This window comes from Vulpes vulpes, chromosome 13 (assembly GCF_048418805.1).
Source record: "Vulpes vulpes isolate BD-2025 chromosome 13, VulVul3, whole genome shotgun sequence".
Classification (NCBI taxonomy): Eukaryota; Metazoa; Chordata; class Mammalia; order Carnivora; family Canidae; genus Vulpes; species Vulpes vulpes.
The window spans coordinates 74675196-74693177 of record NC_132792.1 but is presented as its reverse complement, the minus strand read 5'-3'; the positions used below and the strand labels follow the sequence as shown (position 1 = coordinate 74693177).

Below are 17982 nucleotides of genomic sequence, written 5' to 3'. Positions count from 1 at the left end.
CAGGGCAATTTACATGTTTAATGCAATCCCTATCAAAATACCATGGACTTTCTTCAGAGAGTTAGAACAAATTATTTTAAGATTTGTGTGGAATCAGAAAAGACCCCAAATAGCCAGGGGAATATTAAAAAAGAAAACCATAGCTGGGGGCATCACAATGCCAGATTTCAGATTGTACTACAAAGCTTTGGTCATAGATCAATGGAACAGAATACAGATCATAGAATACAGAACATAGATCAATACATTTTACAGAACATAGATCAATGGAACAGAATCCAGAATCCAGAAGTGGACCCTCAACTTTATGGCCAACTAATATTTGACAAAGGAGGAAAGACTATTCACTGGAAAAAAAGACAGTCTCTTCAATAAACGGTGCTGGGAAAATTGGACATGCACATGCAGAAGAATGAAACTAGACCATTCTCTTACACCATACACAAAGATAAACTCAAAATGGATGAAAGATCTAAATGTGAGACAAGAATCCATCAAAATCCTAGAAGAGAACACAGGTCACAGCAATTTCTTGCAATATCCATCCATGAAGGCAAGAGAAACAAAAGCAGAAATGAACTACTGGGACTTCATCAAGAGAAAAAGCTTCTGCACAGCCAAAGAAACAGTCAACAAAACTAAAAGACAACCTACAGAATGGGAGAATATATTTGCAAATGACCTATTAGATAAAGGGCTAGTTTCCAAGATCTATAAGAACTTAGTAAACTCAACACCAAAGAACACACAATCCAATCATGAAATGGGCAAAAGACATGAACAGAAATCTCACAAAGGAAGACATGGACATGGCCAACAAGCACATGAGAAAATACTCTGCATCACTTGCCATCAGGGAAATACAAATCAAAACCACAATGAGATCCCACCTCACACCAGTGAGAATGGGGAACATTAACAAGGCAGGAAACAACAAATGTTGGAGAGGATGCGGAAAAAAGGGAACCCTCTTGCACTGTTGATGGGAATGTGAACTGCTGCAGCCACTTTGGAAGACTGTCTGGAGGTTCCTCAAAGAGTTAAAAATAGACCTGCCCTACGACCCAGCAATTGTACTCCTGGGGATTTACCCCAAAGATACAGATGCAATGAAACGCCGGGACACCTGAACCCCGATGTTTCTAGCAGCAATGTCCACAATAGCCAAACTGTGGAAGGAGCCTCGGGTCCATCAAAAGATGAATGGATAAAGAAGACATGGTATATGTATAGAATGGAATATTACTCAGCCATTAAAAACAACAAATACCCACCATTTGCTTTGTGTGGACGGACCTGGACGGTATTATGCTGAGTGAAGTAAGTCAATCGTAAAAGGACAAACATTATACGGTCCCATTCATTTGGGGAATATAAAAATTAGTGAAAGGGAATAAAGGAAAAGGAGAGAAAATGAGAGAAAATATCAGTGATGGTGACAAAACATGAGATACACCTAACTCTGGGAAATGAACAAGGGGTAGTGGAAGGGGAGGTGTGTGGGAGGTTGGGGTGACTGGGTGATGGGCACTGAGGGGGGCACTTGGCGGGATGAGCACTGGATGTTATGCTATATGTTGGCAAATTGAATTCCAATAAAAAATACTAAAAATAAATAAATAAATACAGTTGACCCTTGAACAACATGGGTTTGAAGTGCACAGGCCCATTTTTATGTGAATCTTTTTATAGTTACAGCACTGTAAATGTATTTTTCTTATTATTTTCTTAATACCATTTTCTTTTCTCTAGCTTACTTTGTTGTAGAATACAGTATATAATAACTATGACATGCAAATTATATGTTGACCTACTGTTTTTGTGAACAGTAAGGCTTCCTCCAGCCAATAGTAGGCTATTGGTTAAGTTTTGGGGAAGTCAAAACTATACACGGATTTCCTACTGTGTGAGACGTTGGCACCCCTAACCCCCATGTTGTTCAAGGGTCAACTGTATAATCTAAATAACTAGTCTTTTCTGTAATATGTAGTTTGCAAATATTTTCCCCCTATCTGTAGCTTATTTTTTTTATCCCCTCGACAAGGTCAAAAATATTTATTTTTGCAGAGATAAGATTTTTTAGTTTTGAATTCCAATTTATTGACTATTTCTTTTATGGATCATGCTTTTGGTGTCATATCTAAGAACTCCTGACTAAGCCCTAGGTCCCCAAAATTTTCTCCTATGTTATCTTCTAAAAGTTTTGTAACTTTACATTTAAATATATTATCCATTTTGAGTTAATATTGCAAGGCATGAAATAAGGCAATATTCATTTTTTTGTCCTATGAATGTCCAATTTCTCCAGCACCCTTTTTAATGGTAAGAGACTCTGAATCTCATTCATATCCTGTGTTTAGGAACCCTCTCTCATCACTCCAGAGGAGGGAAAAGGGAGTCATTGTGGCCAGAGTGGAGTAGAAACAAGTTCCTAACCCTGTGTCTCTGACACTTGGTGGTAAATGAAAACACCTCCTTGTTACTGCTGGGTGGGGATACGGGTCCGCTGACACCCCCATCGGATATTACCCTGGATATTACAATTTACAGTCACGGAATATACACATTTGGTTATGGCACAGTATCATATATTATGAGATTAGATAGAGATCTACATCCCACAGATTTTTATGTATTTGTTAATTTCCATTTACTTCATTATATTTTCAAATTTCCCTTATGATTTCTACTTTGGCTTTTGGATAATTAAAAAGTATATTGTTTATTTTCTACATATTTGGGAATTTTAAGATATCTTTCTGTTTTTAATTTCTAGTTAATTTCCATTGTGATCAGAAAACAAACTCTATACAATTCCAATTATCTATTGAAATTTTTTATGGCAGCATATGTCTACCTTGATGACACTCTATGTGTACTTGAACAGGTATTCTTTTCTCTAAACAGCAACGAGATCAAATTGATTGATAATACTGATTACATTTTCTATATCTCTACTGACTTTCCACCTATTTATTGTGTCAATTACTGAGAGAAATAAATCTTCAAGTATAATGTGGGGAAAAAAATGTGTATAAATGAATTTTAACTCATCACAAGACATCATCAGTTGAATGAAAAGGCAACAGAAAGGCAGGAGATAATTTTAACATTTAAGCACATGGCTTTATAAAGATCATATAAAGGCAATTAAAATCAATTACAAAAGGATTAGCAACTCAATAAAGAATAAGAAACTAGAAGAATAACTTCACAAAAAGTATATGCAAAGTCTCATAAGTGGAAACATGCTCATCCTTATTAATATAAACTAAGTTACAATGGCCTAAAAGTACACACAGATCAGAATGAATACAATTAAAAGCACCAAGAAAACCAAGTATCAGTTAGTTTGTTGAGCAAGTAGAACAATCATACACTGATGGGAATATAAACAGATATAACCACTTCAAACATTAGCAGCAAAAAAGTTAAGAGGCATACCCAACAGAATGCAAAAGGTGCACTAAACAACTGCAAAGATATTCACAGCAGCTTTACCCACAATAGTCTATAATCAGAAACAATATCTATCAACATAGTTAAGTGAACCATGGCATATTCATACACGGAAACCATGTTGCAATGAATGTAAACCATTAATTCATGCAATTCCATGAATGAATCTCAGGAACATAATGTTAAATAAAAGAGGCCAGATACAAAAGAAAACAAACTATGATTCCATCTATTCAAAGTTCTAAAGAGGCAAACTAATTCATGGTTTTAAAGTCAGGATATTGGTTGATTTTATGGAAGAGGGATGATAGGAGAAAGAATGGGAGAAAGCATTAAGTAGGGCTTCTAGGGTGGTAACATATTTTAGAATTTCACTTTGTGAAAATGTGCCACAAATAAATGTACAATTATGATTTGTACATTTTCTAATATGTACATATCTCACTAAATAAAAATTATTAATTTCTCTAATGATGATATCTGAATCCAAGGTCACATACCACAATTGGGGTGACCAAATGTGAACTTTGGCAATGTGACTTTAGAAGACCAGACTCCTGCCACTGCTACAGGGCCTCTAATTCCTCATAAAATGCACTGTCTGACATGATCACTGTTTTGATTATTGTAGCCTTTCCCCATGTTTTAAAATCTGAAGAATATTAACCCCTCTACCTTCCATTCTTCTTCTTTTTTTTTTTAAATGTATTTATTTATTTATGATAGTCACAGAGAGAGAGAGAGGCAGAGACACAAGCAGAGGGAGAAGCAGGCTCCATGCACCAGGAGCCTGACGCGGGACTCGATCCCGGGTCTCCAGGATCGCGCCCTGGGCCAAAGGCAGGCGCCAAACCGCTGCGCCACCCAGGGATCCCCTCCATTCTTCTTTTTCTTATCTTTCTTAACTATTCCTAACACTGATGCTTCCCCATAAACTTTTTCTTACTTCCCCATAAACTTAAAGTCCATTTTATCTAAAACAAACTAAACAAAAAAAAAACTCAAAAGTTCCTCCTCAATCTCCAAAGCAAAAATTCCTTTTTCCCCCATGCCAATGCTTTTCATGGCAACTTTCAATGCAATTCATTAAGTTCATGAATATATTAAGATTACCACTGTGAATATTAAGAATATATTAAGGATCTTATTATTAGGTTTAGAGGTAGAATTTAGTGATTCACCAGTTGCATATAACATCCAGCGGACAACATTACTTCAAGTGCCGCCTTAATGCGAATTACCCCACTCCCTACCCCGTCCAGCAACCCTGTTTCCTAGAGTTCAGCATCTTAATCTTACGGTTTGCCTCCCTCTCAATTTTCGTCTTATTTTTCCTTCCCTTCCTCTAGTTTTATCTGTTTTTCCTTAAATTCTACATGAGTGAAATTCATATAGTATTTGTCTTTCTCTGACTGATTTCACTTAGCATAATAATACCCTGTAGTTCCATCCATGTGATTTCAAATAGCAAGATCTCATTCTTTTTCATGGCCAAGTAATACTCCATTTTATGTAACTATATATGTATGCACATACACATCTTTATTTATTCATCTGTTGATGTACATATGGGCTCTTTCCATAGTTTGGCTATTGTGGACCTTGCTGCTATAAACACTGGGGTGCATGTGCCCCTTCAAATCACTACATTTGTATCCTTTGGATAAATACCTAGTAATACAATTGCCAGTCACACAGCAGTTCTATTTTTAATTTTAAGGAACCCCTACATTGTTTTATAGTTTAAGAATATGTTTTTTCATTGGCTTATAACTTATGTTTTTGAACAGAATTTTATATATTTCTTGTTAATACTTAGATTGTAATATATTTTCCATTTCCATTCCAAAGCAAGCTCCAGTATGGAGAAATGTGAATGTTTATATATTTATCACATATCCAACCACCTTACCAAAATTATTTCTGAAAGACGTTTATTAAATCTTCATGATATTCCAAATATACAGCCATATCATCATCTAAAATGGATGTTTTTCACTTCTTTTCCATTAATTTTGCCACTCACTTCACTTTCATTTTATTTTAGTACATTTTTTAGAAGTTCCAAAGAATACTGAGTAGACAGGATTCTGATTGATGTAAAAAATGGCTCTAATGTTTTGTTGATTATCTTTTCTATTTGGTCAATCTGTATTTTATTTTGTTTCCTTGTAGAGTAATGTTACTTATTAAGAATAACTGCTAAATTTTAACATATGCTTCTTCTGGATAATATTAATATGACTAGGTTTTCTCCTATAAATATTCATGATTGAAGCAATTAATTATATTAATACATTTCCAAGTATTGAGCCACCCATTCTTATAATATATCCTTTTTGCTAATATATTACTCTTTTAATACTCTCCTGGTATTATCTGTAAGAAGAAATGAATATATATTATGTATTTTCAAGTTATATATAAAATATATAAAATATATATTTTATATTATATATAAATATATATATTTTAAATATATAATAAATATATAATATATATAAATATATTTTTTTTAAATATATAATATTTTATATTATATATAAAATTATATTTATATATAAATATATATAAAATATTTCAAGTTTACATAAAATATTAAATCTAGCCCATAAAGAGACAATCAAAAATCTCTCATTTTAAATTATTATAAATATACATGGAAATTATTGTTTGAACCCATTTTTAAGTGTATGATTCAGAAGCATTAGGTTATTCTTATTGCTGTGCAACCATTATCACCATCCATCTCCAGAATTTTTTCATCATCCCAAAGTGAAACTGTATCCAATACACAATTAATTCAACTCTCTCCTCACCACCCAGCCTTGAGTGAGTATTCTTCTATTTTCTTTCTCTATAAATCTGACTCTTTTAGGTACCTTATATAATTGAGATTGCACAATATTTGTCCTCAAGGTTCATCCATATTGTAGTTCACATCAGTGTTCTTCCTGACAAGGTTAAATAATGTCCCATTGTATGTACACACCACATTCTGTTTATCAATTCACCTACCGATGGACATTTGGGGTTGTTTCTACCATTTGGCTGTAGGATATAATTTTGCTATGAACACTGGTGTACATAATTATGTTTCATTAAGTTTTCCTGTAATTATTACCATTTAGCCTGTGTTGGTAGGCAAATACAGATCTGACTTCTTTTTCTCACAAATTAAATCTTTTATTATAAATTTAACTTTGTTCTGTTTAATGCTTTAACATCAAGTTTATCAAAAATGAATACTGCCATTTAAAATTTTGGTACATTTAACCTACCAGTTCTGTGCATTTCTTATACTTTTTAAAAAAATATTTTCTTTATTTATTCATGAGAGACATAGGCAGAGGAAGAAGCAAGCTCCGTGCAGGGAGCCCAATGTGGGATTTGATCCTGGGACTCCAGGATCACACCCTAAGCCAAAGGCAGATGCTCAAACGCTGAGCCACCCCCCAGGCATCCCTCTTTTTATATTTTAGCAAACTGTTTTAACTGTATGTCTTGTGATGATAGAGTTTTTTCTTTTTTTTTTTCACTTCATAAAACTTTTCTTCTTCTTTTTTTTTTTTTTTTTTTTTTTTTTACTTTTCTTCTTCTAAGAGAGAAGTTGGCTACATCAATTAACAAGTGACATACTGGATTGTATTAATCTAATTATTTTTAGTATTGTTTCTATTACATCCTTTTTAGTTTTGTTAGATTAATAAATTATTCATTCCTTGTTCCTCTGTATTACTCTTGATGCCCTGTTTCCTATTTCTGTCTTGATCTTTGCCTGCAAGAACCTTTAAAGTCTTTAACTTAAATTGTGTCATTAGATATTGCTAGAACTATTTCTAGATTAATCCTTTCTCATTTCATCTATTTAACTTAAAAGTTTTGTAATACAATCAATTTTGATATGCCTTTGTTTAATCTAGTTTTACTTGTTCTTTCGACTTCATTCTAATCACTTAAAAATTACATATCCTATTTGATTATCCTTTAATTTTTGGTAATATCACATTTTTCTATTAGCATGTATTACCTATATTTTTACCCAAATAAAAAATATTACTTTTTAAATGGTATACAAATGTGTAGGCTAAAGTATAAATAGCTTATTTGAACATCAATATTCTTGTTTTTTCAGTTAAAAAACTAAAGGACTGTATTATATACATTTGTTTACAGAATTTGTTTTTAAAAAGTAATTCTGCTATTACAAAAACATTTCTAGACTGATGCTTATGTTCTAGAAAGATGAGGTTATTCTTTTTATGTTGCGTCCTATGTGAAAAAAATGATAGTTTCATACATGTACATACTACACTAAAACAAACTGATTTACTAAAAGCAATGTAATTATTTTGTTAATTTGCTTATTTTTATAAATGGTAAATACTGTTATTAGGTTCTAAAAGATAACATTTTTTCATCTCAAAGTAAAGTAAATGTGTCTTACTAATGATAACTTAGAGCCAGTATTACATTATTAGGTATGGGTAACTCAAAAAGTAAAACCAAAGGACTATGAAACAATCCATGGACATTGCAGAAAGCAATAGAAGAGGTATATATTGGAAAGAAACTTTGTTCTCCTCTAGGACCTAAATATAAATATGAATTAAAGAATCACATTTTTAAGAGTTATGTAAGCTCCCTTTGTTTCAGTCTACTCTAACACAGGTAATTTTATTGATTATAGTAATGTTCAGAAGTCATTAACTGTGTATCATCATTTAGAAAAAAGCTGATCAGATTTAAAACAGCTTTTCCACTCTAAGATCTTGTAACTCTTTGCAAATGCAGGATTAACTAATAATGTAGGAGTATAAAATTTAAAAACCAGACATATTAACTAGCAAAATATTTCCCCCACAACTTTGTGTTTTGCATGCTTCCTCTGTAATTCAGACCACTCTGCTAGCTACTTATTTATCTGAGTAGAGTTGATGCACTATGTTATATTAGTTTCAGGTGTACAAGATTTGTGATACAACAACTCTATACTTTAGGCTATGCTTACCACAAGTGTAGTTATCATCTGTCACCATACAATTCTATTACAGTATTACTGACTATATTCTTTGTGCTGTATCTTTTATTCTCATTTATTCATTCTGCAACTGGAGGCCCATATCTCCCATTCTCCTTCACCCATCCCCCAACTCCTGTCCCCTGTGACAACCATCCCTTTGTTCCCTATGCTATTTAGATTTGAATGCTACTAGAAATTATTGATTTATTAGACCATTCACCGGTGCCTTAAAAAGGCTAACACTTCATGAAAATATTACCAAGTATATGAATAAGACATCATTTTGTCAAGTAACTAATTTTCAATTTTTTTTGAATTATACTAGATGTAAGCATAATAATTTCAAAAAACAATTATTTTTATCTTACCACTGCAAGTTGTGTCCTTGAAGCAACTGTGTGAAAAACTGCAGGCATCATAAGAGACTCTTCAACTTTTATTTCCATGTCATTTTCTGTTGAAAAGGTAGTTTTCGGAATAGCAGGTGGACGATCACATAAGATCATTTCTTTGTTAAAAAGAAAAATTGGATTTGTGTCCTACAGAAATAAAAAAGTAAAAGAAACTGAAGTAAAATGTTATAAACACCGAACATGCACACTCCCTTCAATATATGAAGCAGATAAACCTTACTTTTGAATGTTGAGTTCCCAGTTCCCTATGTAATGTGGAGTTGAAGCATGTTTCTGCAAAAGGGTTCATGGACACATACCGTCCCAGCACTGTAGGTGCACACTCTTCGATCTGCAGCCATGCATTCTCCTCCATTTACCACCAGCACCTGATGCTGAATCGCAATCTTGTATTTGCTATGAATGGCATGCTTGAGGTCTGCCACACTTTAAAAGGGGTTGGGGTAGAAGGCAAAAAGTCAGTTATACATAACTTCCCAATGGAAACTTTTTTATAATCAAAGTAGCACTGTGTAAAAATATTTGATATTAATTTCACTCTAAAAATTTCCCCCCAAACAGTATTAAAATATACTTCTTGTTTCTGGAATCAGATTCCATAATCAACTGGCTGATCTTAGGTGAATAAATTACGCATGTTGCACATCTAAATATGAGTCTATAAAATACAGGCAGTAGACATATTTATTTCTGTGCTCTTTATATAACACAGCAAAGGAATATGCTCAAATTAGCATCAGGTCTGTTAAAATCCTCAGAACACAGATGTCTGTTAAAATCCCAACATCACATTACACAAACTACATTAAGTATAAACTATGAAATTGCTTCCTCTCCCTATCCTTCAGAAAATCATTCTTTTACAGGTAAAATTGTATTTTATAAAAACCAGAACTTAAAAAAAATAATTTCAAATTCCATTTTTAAAGCTAAGAATATTAATTCCACAAGATACTTATAATATTTCCACTGTTAGATTTATTTATTCTGTATTGCTAGCATGTCTTTGCTATGAGGGCCACCACCAAAATACAAGCAGGAATAGTTGTTACTATTTTCTTCCTTGCTGTTTGGCCTCAAAATATATCCTCCCTCCCCCTGACAATTCTCCCCACCTTTCACAAATATAAGAGGATGGGCATTCATTGATTGAATACTGGAATCCCCTGAAAAGTTGGAGAATTATTAGATTATGAGTCCTACTAACCTACTAGCTTGGTTAAAAATATAAAACTGATTTTCTTCCTGCATCAACAAACAAAAATACTACTGAATTTATTCATACAAGGGAATAAAAACAAATCACCAAAATACAAGAGACTGGACACATGCTGCTTTATATTGCTAGCAATAACTTCCTTAGCAAGGTCCTGGAAATTTAGAAGAGCAATTAGCTTTGAAAACTTCTATTTGATAGTTTTAATTTGATAGTTTTTATTTGTTTATTGCAAATAATACATTCACACAAACAGAACAAAGCACAACTTTATGAATTTTTAACTTTTAGCGTTTTAGTGAAAGATGACAACTATATACATATTATGCTGAGATAGAATTTAAGATATTGCTACTCTTATTTAAGAAAGAAATAGTTTTTTTTCCAAATAAAGTAGTTTAACGTTTTGCATACAGAAATGCAAAAGTGATGAGATTAAATGAAATACAGCTTACGTTTGCACTGTAAGTTCAGTGTCAAATGTCAGGGTAGTTCCAGTGTTAACCAGAAATACATATAACTTCATGATGATTTCTCTGAATTCTGTGAGCGTCTACCTCACACTCTGATCTGGTTACTAAATGAAACAGACAAGAAAAATGGTCAGTTTTACAAACACAACTACAAATACAAATATCTTCATGTAAGACATGGCATAGTTGTAATACATAAGTAACAACAAAACAATAGTTTTTCTGTTTACAGAAGTGAGATAAGTGAAAAGCAAACTGTTCTCTACATTAAAAAAATTTAAGGAAGAGGTCAGCAATTAGAAAATTATGTGTACATTTCATACTGTCTTCATGTACCCTTCTACATTAATAATTAAAAATCTGATCAAAGATTCTTCCTAACTCACAAAGTTCTTCCCTGCTTCTCTGTATCACAGGAAACTGTCTTAAGGTTAAATTTCCTAATAGCAAGTAAGAGCAGCCACTACTTGCAAGTTAGGGGAAATGAGTTAGTTCTTCCACCAGCTGCCTCTTAATCTCAAATCTCCCTCCACACTCAGTTAGAAATGCTCCATAAAACTGTGACCCTAACAGTTATATCATATAGTTGCACAGTTGAAAATGACAGGTCCAGAAATTAGAATATTTAAAACAACTGTGTGTTTAAGAAGCTGTACAAGTCAAAACTTCATATATAAAATAAACCTCCTCAGGGTGCCTGGGTGGTTCAGTCAGATGAGGGGCTGACTCTCCATTTTGGCTGAGGTGATGATCTCAGGGTTGTGAGATCAACGATTGAGACGGGCTCCATGCTCAGTGGGGTGTCTGCTTGAAATTCTCTCAAGCTCTGTCTATGCCCTTCCCCCACCTAACTCCTCATGTGTACACATACTCTAAAAAATTAATAAATCTTTGAAAAATAAAATAAACTTCCCCATCTATAAGAAGGGGCAGGTTTCAAATCTAGCAATTTATTTTTTTTATAATTAGAGGTAAAAATCTCCCAAATTAATGGAAGTGATGAGAAACAATAAACTAACAGACAATAGAATATATCTTTCTTTATATTATTTCCAGTGAGCTTCAGAGTAAAATGATCAGGGAAGAAAGAAAAAAATAAATACAGTCTTAAAATTAAAGTTTCCAAAATTATTCTTTAAATGAGTTATATGAAAAACTTATGAATTTAGGAACTGTGACTTACCGTCAGGCACTGTGAAAAGGACTACCACTTTTCTTAAGAAGCAGATTAAAACTGGTTTATGTTTGCTTTGCTTGATATTGGCAACTGAATGGCATTACTGGTTAAACTCAGTAAACTGGAATAGAAAAAAAATTCTGGATTATCCTAAAGAGAAATAATTCAGTATGCAACAACATATAGTTATTGTTTTAAAAATTCCCGTCTTCAGATAATAGAAAGACTAATTTCTATTAATCTCTCTTCCTATCTGTACATTCACTAAAACCGTAAAAGTATAACTTTGACCTATAACACTCCATTAGAAGACACAAAAGTATCTTAAAAACTCTCCAAAACTGCCAAATTGTGCAGCTATTTCTTAGGTGCAGAATTATATATTTATATATTTAAAATATAATGGTAAAAATGAGCCTGGCTGTAGTCTGACTGCCACAGGGTTTAATTCTGGCCTCATTATACTCATAAATGATCCTGGGAAACTTCCTTAATGGTCTTGATTTCTTGTTTTGTAAAATGAATACAAAATGGTGCCTGTAGCAGGCAACCTCTAAAATAGCCCCTCCACCTCTGGGTATCCATATTCCAGTGACATTCCTACCCCTACTGGTATGGGCAGAGCCCATGATCTGTCTCTGCGGTTAATGACATGTCACATGACTGCTACTCAAGATTATAACTTCCATCATGCCAGCTGACTTCTTCCCTTGCCAGCTTTGATGGAAGTAATAAGCTGCCATGGAGAAGCCCATGTGGCGAGAAACTTAAGTTAGCCTCAGTGGGAAGCTGACAGTCTGAGTCTGACAAGCTGCAAGGAACTTCATCTTGACAACCACCACTGAGCTTGGAAGCAAATCACTCCTTGGTTGAACACCAGAAAAGATTCCAGTCCCGGCACACACCTTTCACTGCAATCTTCTGAGAGACCTCGATGCAGAGGACCCAGCCAACCTATATCCAGAAAATGTGACCTAAAACATTTCTTACTCAGCAAAAGATAATTAATATAGTTTCCTACATTATAGGGATATTATGAGAATTAAGGGAGAAAAAGTATGAAAAAAAATTCAACGTATTAGCCTGGTACTTGGCAGGGAATAAGAATTTAGCACTCCTTGGGCTCTTTTTCCTCTGCCAACTCTCCAGTGTTTGGGTGGGACTGCACCACCACCTCCAAGTCCAAGAGTACACTTTATCTTACAAGTTAAAAGGAGTTCTTCTGTTTTCTGAAGGATTAGGTAGCTAAAAGTATGGTGACTCAAACGGAAAGAGTATTGGCAGCAGAGATCATTCATTCATCCAAACAGAACAAACACTTACTGAGCTTATGTGTCAGAACTGTGTATTTAGTGAACAAAATAGACATGATCTTTCCCCTGATAGAGATCACAGTCTTGAAGAAAAAGAAACAAGAAGAAAGTAAACATGCTATAAGTTGCAATAAATGCAAAGAAAGAGGATTGGGTAGCAAGAAAGACCTACTTTAGATTTGGGTGATCAAAGTAGGCCTCCATGTGGGTTACATTTAAATAAGGTCATAGGAAGGACAACAAGCCTGTTCTATAAAGGTGGATAAAGCAATACAAGAAAATACATTTGTGAATCTCAATATAAAATCTTTATAATAATCATTATAAGTTTTTTACTTCTGTTTCCTTTTAAATACTATTTACCTTGTTTTGGTATAACTTCACACTTAGAAAAAAGTTACAGAAATAGTACCAAAAGCTCCTTGCACCCTTTACCCAGTGTTATCAACAACATATACTGTGTTCCATTTGCTTTATCATTTGGGCCACTTCATCCTACATATTTGATTTCTCTTTCTCTATATATATACATATACACCACACATTAAGATATATTCTTTCTGAGCTGAGAGCAATCTGCAGACAGAATGTCTCATCCATAAATACTTCAAGATGTATCTTAACAGGATTTTCTCTACATGATCAAAGTAAATTCATCAAATCATGAAATTTAACATAGATCCATATTATTATCTAATCCATAGTTTCATACTCCAATTATTGCCAGCAATATGCTTTACAGTCTTCCCTCCTCAATCTAGGATCCAATTCAGGATAATATATTGTGTTTAACTGTAAAATCTATTTAATCTCTTTCAATCTGGAACACTCTTATCTTTTTCTTTTCATGAGCTAGGTACAATATTGCTCTCAATATCATAGGCTTCAGAAATTATTGTAAAGATGGACTCAGTGTCATTCCTTTGTTCCATAATACTTACAGTAAATGAAGGAAACTCTGTTAAATGTAGCAGCTACTATGTGCCTTACAAAAATACCAAACTTTTCACCTGGTGTCCACCCTAACAAATAGCTCAACCTAAAAACCACAATCATTAACGATGCTTACATAAACAGCTACCCAAACAAACTTTCTTTGAAAATTAGTCTGTATGTACAATTCATGAATAATGTAAAACGAGTTCACAGACAGTTCTGATTGCTGTGGCTCTACAACTTAGGCTATAATTTTACTCCACTATATAGGCACACTTGACACTGTCATTTAAGTAATTTATTTTTTTTCTTTTTCATTTAGCTCATTTCTAACAGTTCCTAAGTGATATTAATGACAGCATCATTTTGAGAAGGACCTCCTGACTTATCCTGATGTAACATCCCATGTTTTCATTCATTACCTTTGAAGCCAAAGCACTGGCAACTTTTTTTTTTAATTCATGAGAAAGAGAGAGAGGCAGAGACACAGGCAGAGAGAGAAGCAGGCTCCATGCAGGGAGCCCAACCTGGGTCTCCAGAATCAGGCCCTGGGCCGAAGGCAGCACTAAACCGCTGAGCCACCCGGGCTGCCCAGCTCTGGCAACTTTAAGCAGAAGCCTCCCTCTGAATCTTAACTCTATATCCTATTTATTGTCATTTACCACCCAGGGCCTGTGTTAAAATAACATGAGAAAAATATAACTCGTAAAGTGAGTCATCATTGCCCCATGGGTCTTACAAGCTCTGGTGGTCTTTGAGTAAATGTCAGCCAACAGCATTCCTAAAATTTGCATGGAACCACAAAAGACCCAGAAGAGCCAAAGCAATCTTGAAAAAGAATAAAACCGGAGGTATCACAATGCCAGATATCAAGATATACTCAAAAGCTGTAGTAATCAAAATAGTATGGTACTGGCACAAAAAAAAGACACACAGATCAATAGAATAGAATAGAGAGCTCAGAAATAAACCCAAGATTATATGAACAATTAATCTTTCACAAGAGGTTAAGAATATGCAATGGGAAAAAGTTTCTTCAACAAATGCTGCTGGAAAAACAGGATAGCTGCATGCAAAAGAATGAAACTGGACCACTTTCTTATACCATACACAAAAATAAACTCAAATGGATTAAGACCTAAATGTGAAATCTGAAACCATAAAAATCCTAGAAGAGAGTACAGGCATTTCTCTGACATCAGCTATAGCAACTTTCTTCTAGGTCTGTCCACTGCAGAAAGGCAAACAAAAGCAAAAATAAAGTAATGGGACTACGCCAAAATAAAAGCTTCTGCACAGCAAAGTAAACAATCAACAAAACTAAAAGACAACTTACAGAATTGGTGAAGATATTTCAACTGATATATATGTGATTAATATCCAAAATATATAAAGAACTTCCACAACTCCACACCAAAAAACCCCCAAATAATCCAATTAAAAATGAGCAGAAGATGGGCGCCTGGGTGGCTCATTAGGTTAAGTGTGTACCTTCGGTTCAGGTCATGATCTCCAGGTTCTGGGACTAAGCCCCATGTTGGGCTTCCTGCTCAGCAGTGAGTCTGCTTCTCTCTCTCTCTCTCTCTCTCTCTCTCTCCCCTCTGCCCCTCCTCCCTGCTCATCTCTCTCTCTCTCTCTCTCTCCTAATAAATATCTAAAATAAAAAGAGAGAGGACATGATCAGACACTTTTTCAAAGAGACAGGAATGACCAACAGACAAATGAAAACATGCTCATTATCACTCATTACTGGGAAAATGCAAATCAAAATCACAATGAGATATTAACTCATACCTGTCAAATTGGCTAAAATGAACACAAGAAACAACAAAAATTGCCAAGAATGTGGAGAAAAAGGAACCCCCATGTACAGTTAGTGGGGATGCAAACTAGTGCAACTACTGTGGAAAACAGCATGGAGGGAAAAAATTAAAAATAAAAATTACCATATGATCCAGTAATTCCACTACTGGGTATTTACCCAAAGAATACAAAAACACTAATTCAAAAAGATATATGTGCCCCTATGTTTACTGTAGCATTATTTATAATAGCCAAGATATGGAAGCAACCTAGGTTCCACTGAAAAATGAGGGGCTGTACACACACACACACACACACACACACACACACACAGGGACTATTACTCAGCCATAAAAAAGAATGAAATCTTACCATTTGCAACAGTATGGATGGATCTAGAGGGTATAAAGCTAAGTGAAATAAGTCAGTTGGAGAAAGACAAATACCATATGATCTCATTCATGTGGAATGTAAGAAACAAAACAAGTGAACAAAGAAAAAGACAAACCAAAAAATATATTCTTAGTTACAGAAAACTGATGGTTACCAGAGGGGAGGTGTGTGGGAGATGGGTAAAATAGGGGTAAAGGGGATTAGAAAGTATACTTAGGAAGAGCATTGAGTAATGTGTTGAACTGTTGAGTCATTATATTATACACTTGAAACTAATATAACACTCTATACTGAAACTGAAAAACAAAACCAAAAGCATAAAGTAAAAACTAAAAGGGAACAAAAAAAAAAAAAACCCAAACAAAAAAACCTAATAGCTTCCAGTCACAAAACACTCATATTTAATTTTATAAGTTCTACATATGACATACAAAATGATCATCAGTAACACTGAGTGATTCATTATATGCCAGTAATTATGCTAAGTAATATTATACATAATAATTCCCTTATTTTTTGCAACATTTAAGATATATATTTTAACTATTTCTTTTTGGGGTTGAGGAAAAAGATACAGAGATTATACAACTTGCCCAAAAGCAGAAAGTTAGTATGAGATCCAAGAGTTTGGACCAACTTCAGTTTACAACATTTATTCAATAAAAATTTCACCTGAGGAGCTAGTATGCCCTTTTTTAGCTTTGGATATATAAGAGCAAACAATAGGATAAAATTGCCTATTCTCACAAAGGCTACATCTTAGCTAGGTGACATGAAAAAAAAAACTTTTTTAAAGATTCTACTTATTTACTCATGAGACACAGAGAGAGGCAGAGACACAGGCAGATCGATGTGGGACTTGATCCTAGGACTCCGGGATTACAACCTGAGCCAAAGGCAGATGCTCAACCACTGAGCCACCCAGGTGTCCCAACATGAAAATTTTTTTTTTTATCTATACAAAAATGCAATTATTTGTAATTAAAAATAACTCTAAAATATCTGCTTGTACTTTTGTTTTATTCTTTAAAGATATGAATATTTTTGACTTAACAGTAACGGCCACTAATTGTTAACAAGAACTAAAAACCACAACAGCTACATATCCTTACAATTTCTACTGTGAGAAAAGCTAGTATCATCCCCATCAAAAAAAGTTCAATCATCTCTCAAAGTCACAATAGCAGAAACAATCAGTTCAAATCTATGGCTGGAACTAGAAGGAAAGAACATGAATGTACCACTAAAACACATATAGTAAATACATCCCATGACTTGCCATTTTACTGTTCCATTAGAAATCCCAATACTTGCTTTCCCCCAACAATTCTACCACTTTCTAGAACCATTTTTAAGCCTTCATTTTCCTAAACTGTACTTCCTAAATACAACACAAAAAAATATCAAGATTATGTAAGGGGAGTGAATGGCAGAACACTTCAAAACTTGACAAATGGTAAGGTTTACAAGTGAAAAATGAGTCACCAGCCAAGAACTGGTGTAGTCCCAGGTTATGGGAGAACAAGATTCCCCTGGGTACACAGATAACACGGTTCCTTGCAGGGGGCAAAGACTGGAAATTCTTCCATATTGTGGGCCATCTTTACACAGTGGGATTCTCCGAAAACTTCACAGCTAAAGGAATGTATGTACACAGAAGAACTTACGTATGGTAGCCAAGAACACAGCTGAGTGAAATACTGAAAGCGGTCTCCTTTGCTCTGCAGCCCCCAGAGCTGTGCAGGCATCATGGTTCCAAGGTAGAAGTGGAGTCGC

General features: G+C 34.2%; 1 protein-coding gene across 4 annotated transcripts in view; it reads right to left on the bottom strand.

Moving 5' to 3' along the window:
- RB1CC1 (RB1 inducible coiled-coil 1) overlaps nt 1-17982 on the bottom strand; it is a 97598-nt gene that overhangs the window by 60325 nt on the left and 19291 nt on the right. For all 4 annotated transcript variants that reach the window (XM_072734739.1, XM_072734740.1, XM_072734741.1 and 1 more), the window contains exons 2-5: nt 11768-11882; nt 10567-10688; nt 9195-9321; nt 8851-9021 (exon numbers count right to left, since the gene is read on the bottom strand). In XM_072734739.1, coding sequence (XP_072590840.1) covers nt 8851-9021; nt 9195-9321; nt 10567-10637 — 369 coding nt within the window. In that variant the 5' untranslated portion in view covers nt 10638-10688; nt 11768-11882. The remainder of the gene's footprint in view (nt 1-8850; nt 9022-9194; nt 9322-10566; nt 10689-11767; nt 11883-17982) is intronic.